At 39.7% G+C, this 23,345-nt stretch overlaps 3 protein-coding genes across 3 annotated transcripts in view; 1 reads left to right on the plus strand and 2 right to left on the minus strand.

Moving 5' to 3' along the window:
• Positions 1-8,097, plus strand: part of LOC113028322 (testican-2) — a 48,013-nt gene extending 39,916 nt beyond the window's left edge. The window contains exons 7-11 of the mRNA XM_026178498.1: positions 579-698; positions 802-1,020; positions 3,210-3,272; positions 4,200-4,337; positions 6,016-8,097. Of these exons, the coding sequence (XP_026034283.1) occupies positions 579-698; positions 802-1,020; positions 3,210-3,272; positions 4,200-4,337; positions 6,016-6,161 (686 nt within the window). The 3' untranslated portion in view covers positions 6,162-8,097. The remainder of the gene's footprint in view (positions 1-578; positions 699-801; positions 1,021-3,209; positions 3,273-4,199; positions 4,338-6,015) is intronic.
• A 1,202-nt stretch (positions 8,098-9,299) lies between these two features.
• sar1aa (secretion associated, Ras related GTPase 1Aa) lies at positions 9,300-18,501 on the minus strand. Its single transcript, XM_026178499.1, has 7 exons — positions 18,421-18,501; positions 14,335-14,407; positions 13,484-13,603; positions 12,814-12,879; positions 11,741-11,844; positions 11,504-11,635; positions 9,300-11,410 (listed from the first exon to the last, which is right to left on the minus strand). The coding sequence occupies exons 2-7, from the start codon at positions 14,390-14,392 to the stop codon at positions 11,294-11,296; spliced, it is 597 nt and encodes a 198-aa protein (XP_026034284.1). The 5' UTR covers positions 14,393-14,407; positions 18,421-18,501; the 3' UTR covers positions 9,300-11,293.
• Positions 18,502-19,274: 773 nt separating this feature from the next.
• ppa1a (inorganic pyrophosphatase 1a) lies at positions 19,275-23,084 on the minus strand. The gene is made up of 12 exons (XM_026177612.1): positions 22,748-23,084; positions 22,539-22,665; positions 22,282-22,346; positions 21,889-21,942; positions 21,631-21,750; positions 21,459-21,545; positions 21,250-21,376; positions 21,013-21,140; positions 20,757-20,842; positions 20,203-20,272; positions 19,855-19,894; positions 19,275-19,775 (listed from the first exon to the last, which is right to left on the minus strand). Exons 2-12 carry the CDS (start codon positions 22,597-22,599, stop codon positions 19,747-19,749), a joined length of 867 nt encoding a protein of 288 aa, XP_026033397.1. The 5' UTR covers positions 22,600-22,665; positions 22,748-23,084; the 3' UTR covers positions 19,275-19,746.
• Between the last annotated feature and the right edge of the window lie 261 nt (positions 23,085-23,345).

Genomic DNA, 23,345 nt, shown 5'->3' on the forward strand with positions numbered 1-23,345 from the left:
AGGCCTCGCAGAACAGCTCAGCCCGATGCTTGCTCAATATTTGGCATCAATACTCACCAATTTCAGAGATTACTGTTAGCTGAAATCCCCCCCCCCCCCAACCCTGTGGTTAAACTGGTCTTTCAATCATGTACTAATTAATTATTTAGAGTGTACACTATCTATGATTGCAGCCAAACAGTATTGATTGTCTAGATTCTTGAGCATGTGAAAATGCCGATTGATCCAACGAATGAAATGTTACTCCTGCTTTTCGTCTGTAGTCTTGAGTGAGTGCTTAGCTACTGAGAGTGGATTTCTGTTGGATAGCAGCAATTTGCGGCCACAGAGTTAATTGCGAAATAATGTTTTCTTTGATTAGCACATCACGCACTTAAATAAATCACAGTGTGAAAATCCAGCTGTACAGCTCAACAACCACTCTACTGTGAGGAAAATCTGTCCCTTTAGTTCTGTTCACTGTAGGGGCATTATAAAGCAGTACTGAGTCTGTGCTTGCCTTTAGGGAAAGTGACTCAGGTTGCTGTTAAGTGTCTGCCAGGATTTTGAATGTAGGAATTTCCTTTTTCCTCCTTCAGAGAGCTGCACTGGGCAGGACCTGGCAGACCTGGGTGACCGTCTGAGAGACTGGTTCCAACTCCTTCATGGAAATGCGAAGCAGAACAACTCTGGCAAGCCTGGAGCTGGCACCGCTTCAGGTTAGAAACGCACGAAACAGCTTTATTCTCTGCATCCTCCAAACTTACGACTCAATTGTGCAGACAGAAAGAAATCAAAGTAAAATGCTTTAATAACCAACAGCACTGGACAAGAGCCTGGTGGCCAGCTGCAAGGACTCCATCGGCTGGATGTTCTCGAAGCTGGACACCAACAACGATCTGTATCTTGACCACGCTGAGCTGGCGGCTATTAACCTGGACAAGTATGAGGTCTGCATCCGACCCTTCTTCAACTCCTGTGACAGCTACAAGGATGGGAAGGTCTCTACAGCAGAGTGGTGCCTCTGCTTCTGGAGAGAAAGTGAGCAGATTGATTTTCTCTGAAGAAGCACAGAGAGCGGAGTCTATTTTGAGTCAAAGCTCTAAACGGGTGAAATAAAAGCTAGGTTAATCAAAGGAAACACTGGGTATGCACTGAAGTGATGAAACGGGCTGCTCATGAATGCTATGAAGTGTGATACACAAAATCTGTTAAAAAACAGCATGATATTCTAAGTCAAGGATTAAGGATTAACACATTGAAATGTGGCCACATATTGGAAGGTGGTAAAATAAATGTATCATCAATCTGTGACATTGGGCGAGAGGTGGCATACACCGTGAACAGGTTTCTAGTTCATCACTGTGCCAACAGAGGAAAAGAGTCATTCACACTCACATCCACACTCATGGCCAACATTATTCTGGGAAATACTCTACAGAGTGTTCTGCTAAAAACAGACACACTTAGCATGTTGTAGTGGGGGAAAGCAAAGAGCTTTTCTTAATCCAGAGTTTGAATATTTTTGCACTTAAAAAACAATAACATTTAACATGGTGTTCTTTAACTTCATCTACATACTTTAAAGCACAAGGTCCTCTTCACTTTAGACTTTGTCAGTTTATAAGATGTGTTTGAATCTGTTTATTCATCACTAAACTGTAGACGGATCTAAGAAAACAAAACTCCCCATCATGATTGGCATATCTCCTGCTGTCCAATTTGGGACTGTTTTTGTCATGTGGTGTTTCTGTCTTTGACCAATTGAAGGTAATTCTTCATGCCTCCCTAAAGCTTGCCCACAAATGAGTTTTGTCTCTCTACCTTGTTAAAGAAAATGTATTCCTCACTTGGTTTAACCTCAAAAGCCTTCTTTAGCTGTCAGTATCTCTCACTGCTGGTCACTACCATAAAATACAGACTGTATCTAAAAGATAGACATCTGTATTTTCTTTAATTGGCCAGCAGGGGGTGAGTCGTGTTGTTGTAAAAAGATCTGATTTTATTCTCTACAGGGTTCATGGGAATGAACCCTCAATTAATCATTTCAAGCCTTACTGAATACATCATTATGTTTATTTCCCATATGGAAAAGAAATAGTAAAAACTTATATGATTTACTCATGAAAGTGGCCACTTTCTCATTACTTTCATATATTGTTTTAGTAAGTATCCAAAACATACAAGTTTCATTTATGTAATTTTTCAAGGGATCTTATATCTGTTTTCACTCTTATATGCTTTTCATACAAGTTTCACACAAGACAGATACAAACTTTATAAGATTTATATATATCTTTTCCATATGGGTTTGTAAAGTACAATCTTCTTTATACTACAGTAGTAATTAATAACACATAGATATTATTTATAGAGCTGGACAAGGTTTTTTTTAACTATTTCTGTTTAGTCACAAACAGTCTGTACTGGTTTTGAGCCATTGCGCTCTGATCAGTAAGGTTTAATGAACATGTAATCACAGTAGACTCAATTAACGTGGAAAAACGGAGACATTTTTGTTAAAATTCCACTTATTAATATAAGTAAATATGCATTAATTTTCTTGCCTGGCCAGCTTGAGGTCAAACTGGGTTAAAAGAGTTTGACATTAATGAGGTGGTGTGCTCAGAAAATTTTTCAGAGCTTGAGGATCTTCATAGATGCTATCTCACACATAACCTTACCTTCAGCTACCCACACGTGCCCCATCTGACCTTTACTAAGCAACAGGATTTTTCTGGGACTACACTCATTTGCAGGCTGATTGACCCATCGATCAAGTGTTTAACCTGCAATATATTACTCTTTAAGCTGTTTTTTAAAAGCACAGCACATTTATATATTTTCTCCTTGCGGTGTGACTTGATAATAGAGTAAAGAAGATCTAATAATGCACCTAGTTTTGTGCAAACACAAGAGCAGCTCTGTGAAGAAGTACAGAGAAAGGTTTATCGGATTGGGGGTCAATACAAAGTGTCTTCTTCTTTGTTTCCATTTCTGTCTGTTCTTGAGGTTCAGCTTGCTTTCTTGTCACTCTTGGGCTACATCCATATGTTCTTTCAGGCAAGTTCTTGACAATCGATCATCCTCAAGGGAATGAAATATAAGACTTCTTACGCAAATCGATATGGACAAAAAGTGTAATTATGAAGAGCATTGATTCAGATAAAGTTTAGGCAGAATACTTTTAGGTATTGTCTGTCATCACTTTTCTCATTTGATTCTCACAGAGCCGCCATGCCTTGCTGAGCTGGAGCGGATCCAAGTGCAGGAGGCAGCCAAAAAGAAGCCGGGTAAATACATTTTTCATTACAATACTGTGCTGTTAAATATATATTTGAAGGTTTTTAACCACTACGCTTGCATAGGAACATATGTTGAGCAGGATCTTGTTGCTCTTTTAACTCAGATCCTTTCAAAGACATACAGCTCAGCCATCAAGCTGGTGTGTGCCCTCAGATTGGCTTTGAGTCTCTTGGTGAACTTATGTAACAAAGCACTGGAAGCAGCAGGCAAGAAGCTGTAGAAGGTTCATTAAAGAGATCACAAGCACACGGCTAGGATTAGGCCCTAATCAGGCTGGGGGGGGGGGATTAGGGGGCAGCACTTGGCTTTGGGAGAGAGCAAGGCTGACACAGAGCAAGGCCGTCTGGCCCAGCAAGAAACACCACGACACAGGCTCTACATACTGCGTGCTCAACATACTGTACAACACAGCGGCTTTTCTTTCTTCAGCTCCAGACCTAGAGATTGGTTCTCCAATCCCTGAAGCCCACTCGTCTTACTTATTGTGATTGGTTTTTTTTTTCACAGAATTGGGGTGGGGAGGGTTGGAGCTTGTTAGAGAGCTTTGCTTTGGGTTTGACAAGTGTCCTGAGGGATGCTGAAACAGTGGAGCTCTGTCACAGAGGCTGTCACTATATTTTTATATGCCACTCTGGCAATAGAAGGAAACACACCACATCACCAAATCGTATCCACCAAACATATGTGTGTTTGTGTAAAACAAACAGGGAAAGTTTTCACTGTCTCCATGGCATTCTCTGCCAAAAAGCTGCCTCTCTATCCTAACTGATGGTCTTATCACAGGTTCACTAAAGCGTGCTGGCATTCTCGTTTGCTGCACTCATTTCCAGCATCAGTATCAGGCAGCTGTGTGTGTGCTCAGGGTATCAATATTCAAGAAATGGCTGCGTGTTTGTATGTGTGGGTCTTTGCAGGGATGTACATTCCCAGCTGCGATGAGGACGGCTACTACAGGAAAGTGCAGTGCGACCAGAGCCGAGGGGAGTGCTGGTGCGCGGACCAGCACGGTGGAGAGATGATGGGCACCAGAATCCATGGCAACCCCAACTGTGGTAAGAGGATGGCAAACAAATACTTTCAATCTCCATCTCTTGAAGTCGTGTTTTGTTTAAATCCTTAAAGTTAGGTACTTATCGCAAGTAAGATGATTTTAGGCAGTTTCTAATGAAAATCAGCTTTATTCAAATAGATTTCTCAAGCCATTTTTATTTTATCTCTTTTTATTATTGGTAAACTTGAAATTTCACTTTTCATATTTAAGATTAGACAGGTTGTAATTTTCTCCTTACATTTCTATAGTTTTCCATTTGTTTTTACACGCTCTGAGCTCTCACTTGCAAACTTGAGAAGTTTTTACATTTTCTGCAGTGCAGGAATTAATTGCTTCGCTCATTCAATCCCTTTGTGGATTTTAGAGTCAGAAGAGCTGTACCAAATTATTAGTTTTGTGTCAGAGGAAGAAAAATAGTATCCAAGATACAGTCAGTACTGCTTGTTTTGTTTGATCAAAAGTCAAAATCCAAACAAAATCAGCTACCGACAAGAAAACAGGCAATTCAGCACTAATGGAAAACAGCTCTTCCTGCAGAAAAATACAGGTCAATTGGCTGGACCAGAACACTGTCCAGAGTATTAGAACAAATCTCTTGGATAGGTTTGATAAGAAAAATAAAGAAAATGCAGATTTATGTGTACTGAACCAAAGATACAACAGTTTCTGCTTGACGCATGAAAAAGTTTGGACAGGCGAATTGTTTATCACTACACTATCTTATAAGGGTCATGTATCACTGGTATTCAATCTATTAACAACAAATATGGTAGGAGCATATTTGAATCCTGGCAGGCGGGGGTGTTCATCAGTTCTTTTTATTGAGTGAAAATATGATATATATGCATTGTATGGAGAGTCTTATTTACCATCTTAATCATGCCGTAGTAAAAGAGTGGAGTGATTTCTGCTGCAACTGAGGACTAGAAGCAACATTTTCTCTCATTCTATTTGGCAGACCAAGCAGTGACTAAAATATGGCATTTGGGCCAGATCATCAGGACTGAGCTCTATGATGGTGATTCTGTGTAGCTCCAGTGTTGTACGCAGAAGCAAATGTGCTTTCAAACTTGTTTTGCATGTCTACAGATGATTTTTTTTATCTTTCCCCTACTCCAGATTATACTGATTATTTGTTATGCTTTTAAAGTAAAACACAATAAGCCAATAAGATAGACAGGTGCACTCCAAACATTTATGACTGGTTATTTATGTGGCAATTAATAGATTCTAAAACTATAGCTAAAATGGTTTTAACTAAGCCTACAGTAAGGCCTTGAATATAATTTCCATATACATGAGTCCACTAGGTTCTGCTTTGGTCTGAGTGATGTTTCATCATCAGATGGAGAGCTTTAGTGTCCTTGATGTGTCTGCATGCTTGCCAATTTTCTGTGATCATGCAGACTTACCCAGAGAGACTTTACATTACAATGCACCAATTGTGAATATGCCCCAGGCGGCAGACTTCAGAGACATATAACAGGAATGACTACTCGGCCATCAAGTCTCCAGCTGTCTGTGTTCGTGTATGCAAGAGAGTAAAAATCAAAGCTTTAGTGACATAAAATATTGTTCTTATTTCAGGAAATAAGTCCTGTTTGTGTTGTCGTGTCTGTGTGGTTCTTGTTTTTTTAATTTCTTTCTGAAATTAAGTTGATCTGATCCACTTTTTACAGATGAAGTGATGGGATATTCTGGAGATTTTGGAAGTGGAGTGGGATGGGAAGATGAGGAGGAGAAGGAGGCGGAGGACAACGGGGAGGAGGCAGAAGAGGAGGAAGAGGAGGAAGGTGAGGCAGATGATGGAGGATACATCTGGTAGAACTGTGTGACCCCTATATGGAGAGCATGGCTGCTGGCCTGAAAATCTACAGAGACGGCTCTCTCCTAAAAGCTAAAATTTATGGGGTTCGTGCTCGGGAGGTACGGGATTGTCCTGGTGGGATGTGTAGTGCTTGGCAGGTCCAGTGATGAAACGATGACCAGTTTTTTTTTTTGTCTTAGATATGTGTAATTGCTTCATTCTATTCTCTGTTTTTTGAGCAACAGAGCTTTTTTGGTTTGTTTTGCTGTCCTGAAAACCAGGACCCACTGACTACTGCACCATTGGTAGCTGAAGTCCATCAGAATTCCTATCTTGTTCAAGCGCCATCTATGCATATAGAGATTACCAGTAATTTTGTATTGTGTAAACTGTTGCTTGAGTATTAGAGTTGTTGTCCCACTGGAATGACTAGAGATCATTAAACAAACAGTTTGACATTTTGGGAAATAAGCTTATTTATGGTTTTTTTGCAGAGGTTAGATGAGAAGCTCATTATCACAGGAATAAAGACCAGGGGAAGACAGTTGCTTTGATCTTTCTGTATAGAAAAAGAAACAGCCAAACATTTAACATTCATCCTAATAGCCTAGCAGGGAGCTGGACTCAATCCCAGCCATCTAAAGGGGTCTCCAGTACATCACAAGACCAAAAAAGTTAACATTTATATCAAGTTTGTTTGAACCTTATTTTAAAAAGCGCTAGGGGAAGAAACAGTCTGACACATCATTTTCTTTTTCCCACTTTGTCTACAAATGAAAATGTGATAATTACTTACCTTAAAAAATGCTAATGCCTGGGTCAGGATACCTTTAAAAGTAGCTACACTAGCTGATCCTGTCTGACATGAAACAATCTGACAAATGGACCAGTAGTGATCACATTAAGAGAATTATAGATCTGCTTCTCCCAGTAGCTCTACATCTGTTTTGGTTCCTTCTCACCACTCTCATGACACCATTTCCTGTCTCCGAGACACCTGAAAAGCAGGCACTACCTCCTGATCAGCACCAAACAGCAGATATACACATTTACTGTAGCAGCTGGTGATAACAGTGGAGCATTTAGCAGCTAAAGGACCAGATATTTCCCTTAGGAGTTGGTAGATCAAAATCACACAGTTACTAAAGCAGAGTAAATACTGGATTTACATTTGCCAGAAGATAGTCATGAATGTGATAAACGCTAATATTCTATCATTGGTTATGTAAATAAGTTCACTATGTCAGCTGTGCCCACAGCTTGTTTCCTCTGCCTCGGATGGCTAAACAATTTCACAGTAATTCTGATCTCCAACTTGCCTATTTAATGCTTTTTAAGTTTGCTTTCCAAAATGTCAAACTTTTCCTTCGAAGCAGCTCAGCACAATGTAGTTATGTATTTCCAAACTGATTATGTATATAAATCAAGTGAATCAACTGTGACAGAAGCTTAGAGGATTTCAGGTCACTATGGTTTCAAACTATTTTTGTGAAGGTCAAAGCAGTTTTTAAATTGTACATGTTTTACTATTTAAGTGGATGCACAGAACTATATACAGTACCTTTATTCCCAGATGGATTATTGAAAACCTTAAGAATGTACTTTAATGACCCAAACGTCACCCACAGTAGAAACCACTAGTCGCTGTCCTCTGCTGACTCTGAAATCATGTCAAAGAATGTGACACAGATATTTGTTTTCTTTGCAACTTGAAATACTGTATTTTGTGTTTCTAAAAGGAAGTGTGCATTACTTGAAGTTCTGTGTGTATACTTGAATTTACACTGTATTTTTTTTTTCTATGAAAATATTGTTGCCATGTCTTCATTCTTGCTATCGATAGGCCACACATTTGTTTGTTTTTAGTATTGCATGTTAGTAAATAAGAATTTAATTCTTGGCTGAGCACTTTACTAATAAAGGCAATGGAGCCAAGTCGTATGTTGACTTTTATTCTTACACAGTATATCACAGATTAAAATGACCACTTAGAGACGGATGTGTTAGGAATCGTAGTGACGGTGGCACCGAGTCACACGCTGTCTTTCACTATATTTGATTGTGAGTATTTTTAGATGATCCTGCAAGACATGCAAAGAAAACTGTGCTCAGGTGCCTGTGGGGAAATTACTGTATAAGATAAAGCTAAATTAACTGTCCTCATTATACTGGGAGAAAATAACCTGAAACTTAGCCTGCCACACACAGCCATTTCTGCTTATACTAAATCATGAGCTGGTTGTGTAAACATGAATAGAACTATGTTCTTATCAACTTTCCCCAAAATAGTGCATGAAACACAGAAGGCTGTCACAGCTAAGGCATGCTAAAGCTGTCAGTACATTTAATCATGTTTAACAAGGCATTGACAAAAACCAATGTCATCATGCAGCCTGGGAATATTTACAGACATATTTGGGTCCCACCTCATGCTAGAAGAACAAATTACAGCAGCTGGCTGCTAAATGAATGATAAATGTTTAAGACGGCACTGTTTGAGGTCAAACGGATTACGCAATTGGGAATGAATGGATCTGAACTTCGTTACTTAGCAATCCTGCTCAGTTAAAATCCTTGGATCAAACCACTTTATTGTGAATAGGGTCTGACGAATCTAAATGCAAGCGTCAAACGTGCAGCGATTTCAAAGCCAGGACTAAAAAATTCAAAGTAATTTCTCAGAAAAGTGACAACCAGTGAATGGCCAAAAGAATTGAGTTAATGTGGTCACTTCTCTTGGAGAGTATTAGAAGTCTGGCAGCGCTCTGAAATAGCTGCAGTCTGCTGATATTACGGGGTGCATCACCATAATTAAGCCTGGAGATAAAAGCATTAAAGCCTTGCTACACGTCGATGAGTGAAAGGAAAATTTCCGTGATGTGCTTCGGCTGAAAAAAAAACCCATGACTGCATCTGCTTGAGTTGCTTGGGGTATTTAATGACAGGTCTGAATCAAAAATTACTCCAAGATTACCAGCTTGGGGCTTCATTTTGGCTGATAACTTAGACACACACACAAAATGAATATTTAGGAACCATCTGTAGCAGCAGTCCCGAGTCTTGCGATTCTATCCCCATTCTTATTTTATTAGTGAAATAATGTTTTTTTAATCATTACAGTTTGGAAAGGAGGTTTATTACTTCTTGTAATAACTATATTAATAATTCTGTTTTGTAATTGTATTCCATCTGGAAAGATCAGGTTTCCCAGTGGCATTAAATTAAAAGTTAAATCCTGGCTCCAAAAATCCATATTTATAGCAATTCCACCTGAAAAAGGAATACTAGCATGTGAAAACCAGTGGAAAAAGAATCAATCAAAGAGACAGGGCCAGTTTGGTCTATAAAAAGCAGGTTTTATTACATGTCAACTGCTTATTAAGTAGATCAAACTTTCACATCGTTCTGTGTGGGTGATGTTATTTAACATGAACCTATATTCACTGATAACTGCTGAAAATATCAAATCCAGTACTATACAGTTACAAATAAGTCCTTCATAGTGTTTTTTTCAAGGGCAGTAACTGTACAAGCATTTACATCAGTATTATACATAATTTACATGTGTTCGGTAAGTGGTACACAACGCTGTTGAAAGGAAAAGCAGTTTGTTAACACGCATGCTACATTTTAGTAAACAAACGAGACTCCCTGTATGAAGTCTGTTTTTATACACATCTTTTAATCTGGGTTGTAAATATTCCTTCACATATTAATAAACCACATATCTAAACTGTAAACAAGGGCTGCTGAAAATATGGTGCAAAGATCACATGCCTCTCTTCCTGTTTTTGTACTTCATGTTTCTCGTAATGAGGATATAAATGTATACAGTGCGTTGTAAAAAATTAATTAATAAAAATCAATAAAATATTTTCATGCATCGACTAAGAAAAAAAAACAAAAAAATGAATCAAAAGCAAACTTAAATTTCAAGTATGCTGAATAAGATCAGATTAATTTGTGTAGTTAAGCATGTAAACGTTTGCATGTGCACTCTTGTATCTTTTCAGACAGTCATAAAGTACCTGCAACACTTGAACCTGGGTAGTTATTGAATTTAATTTATATCTCAGGCTCTAGATACAATGAATGAATAAATAAATAAATAAAACCCTTTTTTCAGTCTCTTATTCAAATATTGCTGCTTTAACTTGGACTTTTTTCTATGCTTGATTCAAGTAAGACCATGAGGAAATACTGAGCAGAGAGATGAGACACTCTTTTAGTGGGTGCTGGTTAAGACGAAGATGAAAAGACTCAAAAATACATATATTCTTTCCTAGTCTGACCTATATTCTATGAGGGATGGTTTTTTTCTTACAGTCTTTGCAATATAATAAAGCAAAGGACAGCTTTTTTATCTTTCAATTCTATACTGGACGGCCCATAAATAAGTCGGTCCTCCTGTCAAATTAGCTGCCTTCAACCCAGATCTCTACGCGTACAGGTTGATTTCACAAAAACCAACAAGCCAGCTTCATTAAGATGCCGAAAGCAAGCAGCACATTAATCACAGCACACTTATCAACATGATGTCTAATTTCACTCAGTGTACGCCATCATCTTTTCATTTAACAATTTTCACCTTTCTTGATGACCAAAAATGAGATTTTTATGTTATTTTGGCTCAGCACTCAGCATTGAAGATGTTTTTTTGTTGAAGTCCCAACATCTGGGCCTGTTAATCCCAAGTCATTAGCATACATCTTTGGCTTTATGTTTTAAATGCTAAGGCTGTGCACTAACAGACAAAACGAACTAAAAAATATCTTCTGTAGTTTCTTATTTATCTACAAGAATCTGAAAATCTAAACTAGACCGTCTTAATGCAATTAGCTAGCCCCTCACGATCCCCTTGAGCCCTTCTGTTTCATCACTCGCTCACTACTAAATTCCAAGATAAACACAGAAGTAATGCAACACTGAACCGTGCATTACTGCATAATGCATGGCTGTAATCTGGTATAACGCAACCTAATTTATATTTCATGCAACTCAATTGTCTCTCAAATTAATAACACATTTAGGACAGTTCACGTGGATTTAGGAATTAAAATATTCTTAGTAGTAAGACCTGAAATTTGGATGGGCTGACACTCACTAAGGATCAAACTTCTACATCCTTTTTGGTTAAGCTCATCTCTTTGTCAGTCGATATACTGTGATAACCATCTGAAACCTTCCCCATAGCCTTGTTTTTTCAACACGCTGCACATGAAAATCTCCAGGGGTCGAGCATTCAGCTCCTTCAGCAACACATTTCCCTGTCAGTTACAACAAGGATCAATTAGAATGACGATCATATGTGCTCCTGCATATTTCTGTGAATTAAGAAAGAATCCTCAAGACATGCCTACCTTCCCGGTAACTTGGCCATCAAGAGCAAAAGCTCCTCTAAGTCCTCCTTCGCTGATAGCTTCGGGGCGGTCAATTTTATTACCTAACACCAACACTGGTACATTGACTATGGTCTCATCTGCAAGGAGAGCCTAGAAAAAATAAAAGAGAGACAAACTAACCAGCAATCCATTGCTAACACACAAAAACAGTCCTGTGTGGTGGAAACCGTTTGTAACAGCAATGTTTAACCTTACATCAAGTTCAGTCTTGGATTCTGTGAGTCTGTCATGATCTGCACAGTCTACAAGAAAGACGACTCCATTCACAGCTGGCAGGTAGTTCTTCCAAACTCTTCGTGCTATAAAGAAGGGAAAACGGCTGTGAATTAGCTGCGATTGCAACAACTCAACATGAGTCTCTGAAATGCAGCAGTCTAACTATAAACCTTTGAAAATATAATTATGTCCTTTCTCCTGTAGAGAAGCGGTAGTTCACACATCCTCACATCTAAATACACACAAATACAGATTAACTATTTTCAGCTAATATGGCTAATTACGCCTCAAGTCAAGTTTAAGCTGCTTGCCACTAATAGCACTGATAAACAGTGTTACTTATCTAATTTTAAAGTCTAATTAGACAGCAATGGACAGATGTGGAAATAGCATTCTAATTTGACTGTACAAATCAAATATGGGTTTTGTCTTACCAATGGATTTAGATCATTTGGATAATGATTTTCAAATGAAACTATAGAGGGTTAGTTTTCTCTATATTTATTTTTAATAGCACTGGTACAAATTCTAATTACAATACATCCTGCCTTTAAATTTTCTGTTGACATGCGTACAATGAATCAGATCACTCAGCATTCATGTGTGAATGCATGCGCTAAAAATATCAAATTGAAGAAAAACAACAGATCAGTGTGACGGGGGTCTACAGAGACATCATGTGGCAGCCATGTGCACTGATTTGTCAACCTGTCAGTTTGGTTATACATGTTTCTGATGACAGGAGGTGCTACCGTTGAAGATAACATAGGCAGCAGTCACTAATCTTCAACTTACAATAGTACAAGTATATTTTGTGATCTAGTAAACCCGTTTCCTCTCATTTCTGTATTTAATAAACGTTAAAACCAAATGAATGGGGCGATGTGAACACATATGCTAAAGGTTTGAGAATCAATCAGATGCTCTAAGCCCACAGAAATGTAGTGTTGTTGCTATCCTGTGCTAAATAACTTAAATAAATAACACAAACAAAATAGATACAAAAAATTCAATAGCGTCTCACTGCCAGCAAAAATGGAAATAGATCTCACCTTGTACATGTCCTCCGAGATCAAACGTAGTAAATGTCATGCCACCGATTGTTAGCTCTTCAGAAGCTTTGTGTGAAAGAAAATACACCTGAGATGTTTTCGCACATGAGAAAATTTGAGATGCACAGACAGAGGAATGTCAATGACATGCAGAGACCTGCACTGCTAAAAGATGATGTTAGACTAATCGCAACTTTGAGGCCACAAATTAAAGGAGCCCCAATGATGGTGACATACAGCAGGGTGGGAAGACTGCCAGCTATAAAGTAATAGGCGGGGTCACTTTATGCAAAGATAAGGCTTAAAGGTGTCAATCGCTTAACTAATAAAGACAATTTTTTACTATTACACAACACATAAGACAGTCTATATGACAGGTGACACCTTTATAAGAGAATGTATAAAAGTAATAAAGTATATGTTGAGGAACACTACAGTACACTATCAACACTTTAATGAAATACTTGCATCTTAAAAATAAATCAGCCATTATCTATTTACCATATAATAACTGTATAAGCAGCACAATAACAAGGCCAATATCACATGGTTTTAGGAGCATGGTATTTTTAGAAGACAGCGCGATCACAACCTGTGGCCTAATATAAAGAAAAATCCAAAACCTGGAAAAACAGCACATGGGTAATATGCACTCTGAGTATCCCCTTACTTGGATGCAGTGTTGGAACGTGCTGCCCAAGCCTGTCATCTTTCAGCATGTGTAGGAGCGTTGTTTTACCGGCATTGTCCAGGCCCAGGAAAACTAGCTTCCCACTCTTTTTGTAAAGACCTGAAAGGATTCAGAAGAATTCTTATTTTATTCCACTTCACGCTGCGCTGCAGCTCTATCACCTCTGAGTTTGCTGGTCTGCTGACCTCAGAGAATGAGACGGGACATGTGGGTGAAACAGCTCAGACAAGAGCACGACCATTAAGGGACTTAAAAACAAATAAAAGGATATTAAAAAAATCGAGCGGCTACATTTTGCACCAGCTGGAGGCGAACAATTGGAGGCCTGGCTAATTTAAATAAAAAGTATATTATAGTTATTAAAATGTGATGTTTAAAAAAGCATGTATTACTGTTTCAAGGTTGCACAAAGTTGACAGAAGAGGCTTGATTTTTGACAGCAGCCTCAAATGTAAAAAGCAGGATTTTACCACCGTGTTTACGTGAGAATGGAGCTGTACAGTAGGATCCATTTTCCGACCTGAATTTGTGATTATAGTGCTGTGGTGAGTTTTTAACCCAGACTGGAACACTTAAAGAATTGCATGCCCATGTTTGTAAAGATTTGATTTCCAAAGCTATCTATATGTTGGAAATCTTGCTACTATAGGTAGTTTATATAAGCTTCAACCAGATTGATTAACTGGTGTAGGAGAAGTTAGGGAACAGACATATATGCATATGCTGTGATCATTGTAGTAACATGTCAGTGCCTGAACAAAATGCACCAAGCTTAGGATGGGAGTACTTAGAATGGGGTACATCATTTCAGAGCAGCACACAGTACTCACCTAAGAACTGTAAAATACTACTAAACCCCCTGTAGATCCAGTCAAATAAAAATGACATCCTGACAGCGTGCACCTAAAACAAGAAACAAAGCAGTTTACTAGACAAATTAAAATATGAAAAGCATAGAGATGCCAGCATTATGATGCAATGTTTACATATTTTCTTAAGAGCATAGTGGGTTTGATTTGTTTATCTACAGTGGACTGGAGACTCCAAGCTTATCGATTTCTTTTAGCAACGTTTCCACATAGCAGAGAAATGATGTACAACTAATGCTAGTGGAGCGGTTATAAGGGAGTCTATAAGGATTCTGACCTACACAGAATCAATAATGGCATCAAATAAATTTTATAAACATACATCAACATTTATGTAAGTAACTCCCAATACAATGTTTAAGCAAAGTAGTATTTATTGCAGGATTTCTGATTTGCAAAGAAACATATCTTTCTAACAGATGCCATTTTGGCTGGTCAAACTGAGTCATCATACCTAAAATTGGGCAAGTAATAATGTCTGTAAGAGCCATGCCAAAAAGTGATTGTCTGCCAAGTCTAATATCAGTGGTCAGCAGACTGCAAACACAATCTCCGAGAGCCCTTCTCATAATATCAGGGGACTTCAATCATGCCTCTTTGGACTCCACACTGCCCACCTTCACCCAGTATGTGACCTGCTTAACCAGAGACAATAAAACACTGGACTTACTGTATGCCAATGCTGAAGAGGCATACAGTTCATCACCTCTCCCTCCACTGGGCAAATCTGACCACAACCTGGTGCACCTTGTCCCTGTGTATGAGCCCTTAGTGCGCAGGGTGCCACCAGCCACCCGCACAGTGCAGAGATGGTCAGAGGAGAGCGAGGAGGCTCTTAAGGACTGTTTTGAGTCGACTGTGTGGGAGGTGATCTGTGACGACCATGGAGAGGACATCGACAGCCTTACTACATGCATTACTGACTATATTAATTTCTGTGTGGATAACACCGTACCTACCAGGACTGTACGGTGTTTCTCCAACAACAAACCTTGGATTACCCCAGAAATTAAAGCTGTCCTCAAGCAGAAGAGGAGGGCCTTCAAATCCAAAGACAAAGAGGAGTTGAAAAGGGTGCAGAGAGAGTTGAGGGGACTGATAAGGAATGGGAAGGACAGCTACAGGCAGAAGATGGAGAACCAGCTTCAGCAAAACAACGTTGGTGAAGTCTGGAGAGGCCTCAGAACCATCTCAGGCCACAAACAGCAGAACTCTCTGCCTGGGAGGGATGTGAGGTGGGCAAATGAACTGAATCATTTCTTCAACAGATTTGATTCAACCATGAGACAGTCTACAACATCGGCTGCAGACTCACCCACCCCCACTGCTGCTGTTCCACCTCTGACACCTCAGACACTTCACACCTCCTCTATTCACCCTGCTCACTCCCCCCCACCCCCAACAACAGCATCCAATACACACTCAACACAAGGCTCCAGCCTGTCTCTCTCAACCACCCAGGTTAGGAGGGAACTGAGGAGGATTAATGGCAAGAAGGCAGCGGGCCCAGATGGCATCAGCTCGAGGGTCGTCAGGTCCTGCGCGGACCAACTGTGTGGGGTGATGGAGCACCTCTTCAACCTGAGCCTGAGGTTGGGAAGAGTCCCACAGCTCTGGAAAACCTCCTGTGTTGTACCAGTGCCAAAGACTTCACGCCCCAAGGACCTCAACAGCTACAGGCCGGTGGCTCTGACATCCCACCTGATGAAGACCCTGGAGCGGTTGGTCCTGGCTCAGCTTCGGCGCCTAACAAGCTCATCACTGGACCCACTTCAGTTTGCCTACCAGCCTGGCATTGGCGCGGATGATGCCGTCATTCACCTCCTACATCGTTCCCTCGCTCACCTGGAGACCGCTGGAAGCACTGTGAGAATCATGTTCTTTGATTTCTCCAGTGCCTTCAACACTATTCTTCCCTCGGTTCTGAAGGACAAGCTGGAGAACTCTGGAGTGGACCATCACCTCACTACCTGGATTTTGGACTACCTCACCGACCGACCACAGTATGTGAGGACTCAGGGCTGTGTGTCGGACAGGGTCGTCTGCAGTACGGGGGCCCCACAGGGAACGGTTCTGGCTCCGTTCCTCTTCACCATCTACACTGCAGACTTCTCCCACAATTCCACCCAGTGCTTCCTGCAGAAGTTCTCTGATGACTCTGCAATAGTCGGCCTCATCACTGATGGGGACGACAAGGAGTACAGAGGACTGACTCAAGACTTTGTGGACTGGTGCCAGCTGAACTACCTCCAGATCAACGCCAGTAAAACCAAGGAGCTGGTGGTAGACTTCCGCAGGCACAAGCATTCTCCACTGCAACCACTGAACATCCAGGGTATGGACATTGAGGCTGTGGACAGCTACAGGTACCTTGGTGTTCATCTGAACAACAGACTGGACTGGACTCATAACTCAGACGCCCTCTACAGGAAAGGGCAGAGCAGGCTGTACCTGCTGCGGAGGCTCAGGTCGTTTGGGGTGGAGGGCCCACTCCTGAAGACCTTCTATGACTCTGTGGTGGCTTCTGCTATCTTTTATGGTGTGGTCTGCTGGGGCGGCAGCATCTCTGCTGGGGACAGGAAGAGACTGAACAGGGTGATCCGAAGGGCCAGCTCTGTTCTAGGATGCCCTCTGGACCCAGTGGAGGTGGTGAGTGACAGGAGAATGGCGGCTAAGCTGTCATCCCTGTTGGACAACGTCTCCCACCCCATGCAGCAGACTGACAGCACTGAGCAGCTCCTTCAGTGGGAGACTGCGGCACCCACGGTGTGGGACGGAGAGATTTCGCAGGTCTTTCCTCCCCACTGCTGTCAGACTCCACAACAAAGACTTTAACTGAACAAACACACACATCCACACATGTGCAATAACACTAAGTGCAATAATCTTTTCTGGCATCGTTGTATTTTTACTCAGTTGTATATAGCATTCGTATTCTATTTTTATCTTATTGTATATTTTTATTCTATTTTATTCTACTGTATATAGTATATTATTTTATTCTATTCTGTACAGCTGTGTACTGTATTTATTCTTATTGTATTCTAATTTTTGCGTCATAACTTTTGCACTGTCCACTTCCTGCTGTGACAAAACAAATTTCCCACGTGTGGGACTAATAAAGGTTATCTTATCTTATCTTATCTTATCTTATCTTTGCTTATATTGGTAGTGAACAGGATTTACAAAGGAAATATATATCAAATAAAGAAATTTTGCAAGTGTCTTTATGACTTTGAGTTATTATACCTATTCTGTGTTCTACACTGTGCTCAATCCAGACCTTTTTGGCCACTTAAAAGATCCGTATACAACTGTTTTTGTTAGCATTTTAGCAATTTATGCTGTCCTCTTGTTCAAATTGTCCTTGAAAAATACTTTTTTATGTCAATTAGAATTTTTACCTGGATAAATAAAAAAAATCATATAAAGTGACTTTGCCAAAAGCTGATTGCAGCTTCTACCATGTGACAGGAATTTTTCTGGTTCAAAATTACTTGATATCATTCATTAGAGATATGTTTAACCATTATTATAGGTTAACAAGTCACTTACAACAGCTAATCCCTTTTCGGCACTGGTCGAAATGAGTCTACAGCTCATAACATGAGGCATCGATAGGGTTTTTTCATATCTGTGACATAACAAACTGTTATCTCCTTCACCCACAGGTGTAGCAAGGCAACTAGCAGCGATGCTACCCATCTGTACCTAATGAAATATTTACAAAGACTAATTGTTAGATCTGACTTAATGTTTCCCCATGAAACGAAAGCAGAAACAGTGGTGCAGTTTTAAAGGACACCGCAGTATTTAGCTTCCTGCTTCGGCAAGTCTTGTGAAAGATTACCCTGGTCAGCTAGTTAGCATTGACATTGTTAGCCCCGGCTCTTTCTAGAATCTGACCACAAGTGGGTCAAGACACTGTTTAAGAAACGAAAAACCGCGAGTGAAACCCAACATAAGAGACAGCAACACCAGAACAGGCTGTTTCCCATTGACTTGTTAAATAAAAACGACAGTACTCTCTGAGTTTAGCTCGCTTACCTGCAGCACTGACAAGCTGACAGTTCTCGGTAGTATCGCTGGTCTCCTTGGAAACAGTCAATCAGGGGCCTCCTCTTCTTCCTCGTGCTTTAGAGTTTATCGCATGACTTGCATTGGTGCCCCCTCCCGTCGACCAGACGCAACCGATGCTGCAAAATGTGCTATTAATGTGTCCTGCGCTGTGAAAAGGTTACTATTCTTAAAATTTCAGAAGTTTTTGTCAGTACTTTCACTTTGTTCTGTTCTATACTTATACTGAATTGAGAAGAAATTATTGTATTTATACTCTTATACCTTTATTTGGCAGCTGTTGCAGCTTGTTCCTTTACTCATAAAGTAAGACTTTACAAGTAAGACTCTACCCATAAATACTGTGCTTGTAAAGTCTGCTTTGCTCCAGTCTCAATGAATAATTTATAGCTCAATAAAACTCTAGCCTTTCGTCCTGGAGTATGTTCAAAGAACCCAAAGCAGGGCTTAAAAACGAAAAACGTTTTGCAGACTTTCACAATAAGGTGATATCTGTTGCATTGCTCATTTTTAAGGGGTATGCTTCTCGTTTGGGGTGCAAGAGCTCCCGGGTTTAGATATGCACTTGTTCTAGCAAAAGCAGGACACAGCTAGAGGTAGTCTTTGAATATCTTGACCATATTATAATATTATATAAACTATATTTAGTGTTTCACCATATCTGATTTAAGTTACACATACATTATGCGCTAGGGCCTCTATTACTTGACCGTTTAGAGCACCCTTTATTTGCAAGTATAGTTTCTAACCACACTGTAAATGCCTTCAGTTCTTATTGAAGTGACTGTTTAATTGCAGGCTGCAGAAAAAAACAGCATGAGACCTTTTCACTCACAGCTAAAGGCTTTAATAGGAAGTCATTTATAATCTTAAACAGCTATTACATCTTAGGAACAGTACATACATCATGTAGTAGAATTGTCAATATTGTCATATAACCCAATGAATTATTGAATGTAAGACTGTAGAGAAATGGGTTTATATGCCTTTTATCAAATATTAAAGAAGTTTCTTTCTGTCTGTCTTAACAAATGCTGTTATCCACTTTAGAGTCACATTCTTTTGATAAACACAGGTAAATGGTTTAATATAGCATTAAAGTTAAATGACAAAAAATAATGAGAGCTTTCATGTGATCTGGATTAAAAAATAACCACATCAGCCAATGAAGGTTGAACAACCAGGCAAGTAAATGTTATATGAAATAAGCAAGACACATCAAATCCACAGGAATCAAGGAAGGAGGGATATGGGAAGGCTTCACATATTTCCTGTTTCCACCCAGGCTTTACCTTCTCACTTGTCATAGTAGAACCATTTGTCAACTGAAAAAAAGTAAAACATAAGATTTAAGTTCCATGAGGCAACAAAACAGAGTTGCTGCAAATATCTATAAACACCCACCTGAACTTGGAATAGGTTCTTCAGCTCCAAAAGCACATGCCTGTAAGCGTGATTAAATGGTGATATATTTATTTGCTTAACTAATCACCTTTAAAGTTCACGAGGAATACATGTGCATGTCATTAATAGACTAATTAAATGCTGCCAAGTTCTCAGGGCCTATTTTCTGTTTTACAGGAAGCCATTAGATGCTGGTTTCTTTTTGATCTCAAAAACATTACTCTTATAGAGAGCAGCTGGAGTGAAATGAAAGAAACTGCCTTTAGCATTTCTCTGTTTCTAGTTTCTTCACTAATCAAATAGGAAGGTATGAATGCTAACATGAATTTAAAAATAAAATGGACTTACAGATTTAACTACTGCCTCGGCATCCCCAGCAGAGCAGCAGAACGGACTATCTGAAACGCTGGTGTTCATGCTAATCAAAGAAAGGAAGACTTTTTTAAATAGAGCAATTTTCTGCCTATACGCATGTCTTTCTCACCCCACAAAAAGTGCACATATTTACAGTGTTTACTTAGTGTTTTATTTGCTCCAAGAAACACATTACCAAAGCAGCTACAGTGCGGTGAAAAAGTATTTGCCCACTCCCTTGTTTCTTATATAGATTGGGTAGCATATTCCTGTTAATAAATGAAATTGTTTAATGCATTTTGCATTCCCTCGGTTTGACTCAAATTAAAGTTTGTTTGACGAATAAATCAGGAAGGGGGCCAAATGCTGTTTCACAACACTGTACATTATATTCTGTTGTCTTCCTGCTCTATCATCTATGCAATGCACAATCATTGGCTGGAGAAAATTAGGGCAGGAAGTGCCTCTAATAGTATCTGTCACATAATGTTGCTGAGCTTTATATTTGCACAAAGCATTTTTTTTTTCAAATTAATCAACTTGTTTACCAGTTTAACTCGCCGGCATTGGTCATCTTAGAAATCAGTGCCTTCCAAAACTCATGTGTGCTCTTCACTGTTTCAATGGCAAAGTCCTGGAGAATACAAAAGAAATACAAAATCAAAGATCCCCAGCTATATGTCTCTAAACTGAAAATGTAATCATGTATGTATTGGGATGGATTCAGTATAGCTAAAAATATAATATCAGAAGTGTAGTCTGATTGTCAAACCAAGACCTAGACTAAAATGCTGAACGCTGTACCCGGTCCTTGAACTCTCCGTTAAAAGCAAACTGATTTTCAGGTTTCCCATCTGGTACTTTGTATCTTTTAAACCAATCAACAGTTGCCTCCAGGTAGCCGGGCTTAAGTCGCCTCACATCATCAATATCTGCATGAAATGGAGAAAATGAAAAAAAAAAATTAATTCCAAAAAGCTTGCACAGTCTTCGCGTATTTTCCAGCAACATAAACAACTTTAATTTTTAAGTTATCCCTACTGTTAAAACTGCCAGCTTCTGGGTCCTCAGTATTGATCACTATGACCTTCCAGTCTGTTTCACCCTCATCGATCAAAGCCAGAGTTCCCAAAACCTTCACTTTGATTACTTCTCCTCGAGAGCACACCTGAGGATTAAAGATACTGTTTTGAAAAAGCTGCAAAAAGCACCATTTCAGTAAGTCTCTTCAGCCAGACTTGTTCCAGTACCTTATTTCCTATGTCACATATATCGATGGGATCATTGTCTCCGCAGCATCCTGTGTCGCTGTCCTTGTGGTTGGGGTCTTCCCATGTCTGTTAAGGAGAAGTGTATGGGGTTAACTGAATGGAGACATGGCCTAGTTTCCTGCTGTACATATATCATCTGAGTGGGACTCGCCTGCGGTATAGCTCCATAATTCCAGATATAACCTTTATGGGGAAACACATTTGCTACATAACGAAGATTGCCCTTCTTCACGTCTTGCTTCAGTGGATTGAGAGGATCTTTAGTGGCAATCTGTGAAACAAAGACATTAAGTACAAAAATAAAAATAGAAAGAAGCAATGACTTAGATTGTAGTCACTACATTACCACAAATATGGGAGGGATCTTAGAAAGCAACAAATACATATTTTTGCAAGATATGTTATGTACCTCCATCTTTGCATTTGTCCACCTTGGAACTTCAACAATGGCATGAAAAATATTCTAAAAATGGTAAGAGACATAGCCTTGTTACTGTCGTACCTGATGATGAATTCTCCTAGTGGCTTATTGTGCTACTTATAGACTGGCATAATCGTTATCTAAGGTAGGATACAGATCATTGCACATATGCCTAAGGAGTTTCAAGAGAAACCCAGCAGCTACCACAGTTTTTGTTATCTATTCAGTGATTTGTCTAAATAGTCAAAATAAGGACATATGTATTTAAGAAATGTGAATAAATTAACCTACAAGGCAAAATACGGCACAATCAGCAGGTTTTCAATGATATAAGTTCTTCTCTAATATCCCAAAAGACTAACAGCCACACATGATGCTCACCTCTGCTTCATTTGCATAGATGGGTACATCGTGAAAGGGAGAGATGTATTTGCCCTCAGAGTTTTCTATGAAAAGAATTACACAGTTTCATCTCCCTATTCAAATAAATAATATGGGATCTTTACATCTACTTAACAGTAGTGCTCCTGTAATATACTGCTACATGTTATGCAAGCAGCTATTACACTATACAGAATCCATGAAGGAATTATTTCCCACAAACAGTCAAACTAGTTCATTCAAAGAGCTGTGCTTACTGAAATACACCCTGTACTCCTGGGTGTTCGGCCTGCCCTTCTCCTCGATGGTAAAGCTCATGTCTGCTGTTGGTTTAAACCCCTCCAAGTGTGGTCTGTTCACTAATTCAGCAGGACTAAGAAGCTCCTGGCAGACAGGCAGTCATGTAAGACAGGGGAGCAGACATGCGCACTTCTTAAGCCTATGGGGTTAGAACCCAGACAACTACCTGTATTTGACAATGGGGCTGCTGTGGGAAAGGCGTAAACACCTGGTGACAGATCCATGCTGGCTTCTGCCTGTTCCTGTATGGCTGCTGTGTTCAAATCACACCTAGCACTGGCATCTGTAGCTTACAAAAGTAACCCGTGTGAAGCAGAGTTGCTCAGAATAGTAATCAGCAACTAATCCTTTCTGTTGCCACTTCTCCGTGCCTGCCACATGCATTCTGCAGCACAGACGTGAAGTTTCTGCCTTGTCTGTGTGCGAAGTGATTTGTTTTCGAGTTCCCCGTTACAAGCTGTGGCTCCTGAGAGTTCTTTTCACAGAAAAACAGATGGAGCTGACAGGTGTTAGCTGTAAGCCAATTAACACAGCAGGATTAGGTGGTGTGCAGTGTTGTGACTTCTTACATCTCAAGTTTCACTTTAACTGTTCGATAACATACTTATGAGCTTGTTTTCGGAAACACTGAGAAAAAATATTTAAATTAGTTTTGATTTTTGCATGCTTATGTAATACATTTGAGCACCGAGTCCTATTCTACATGAATGCCTTTAAGTTTTTATATTAATCTTTTGTACCAAAGTTTAATTTTTTTTTTCATT

This window comes from Astatotilapia calliptera, chromosome 8, assembly GCF_900246225.1.
Source record: "Astatotilapia calliptera chromosome 8, fAstCal1.2, whole genome shotgun sequence".
Classification (NCBI taxonomy): Eukaryota; Metazoa; Chordata; class Actinopteri; order Cichliformes; family Cichlidae; genus Astatotilapia; species Astatotilapia calliptera.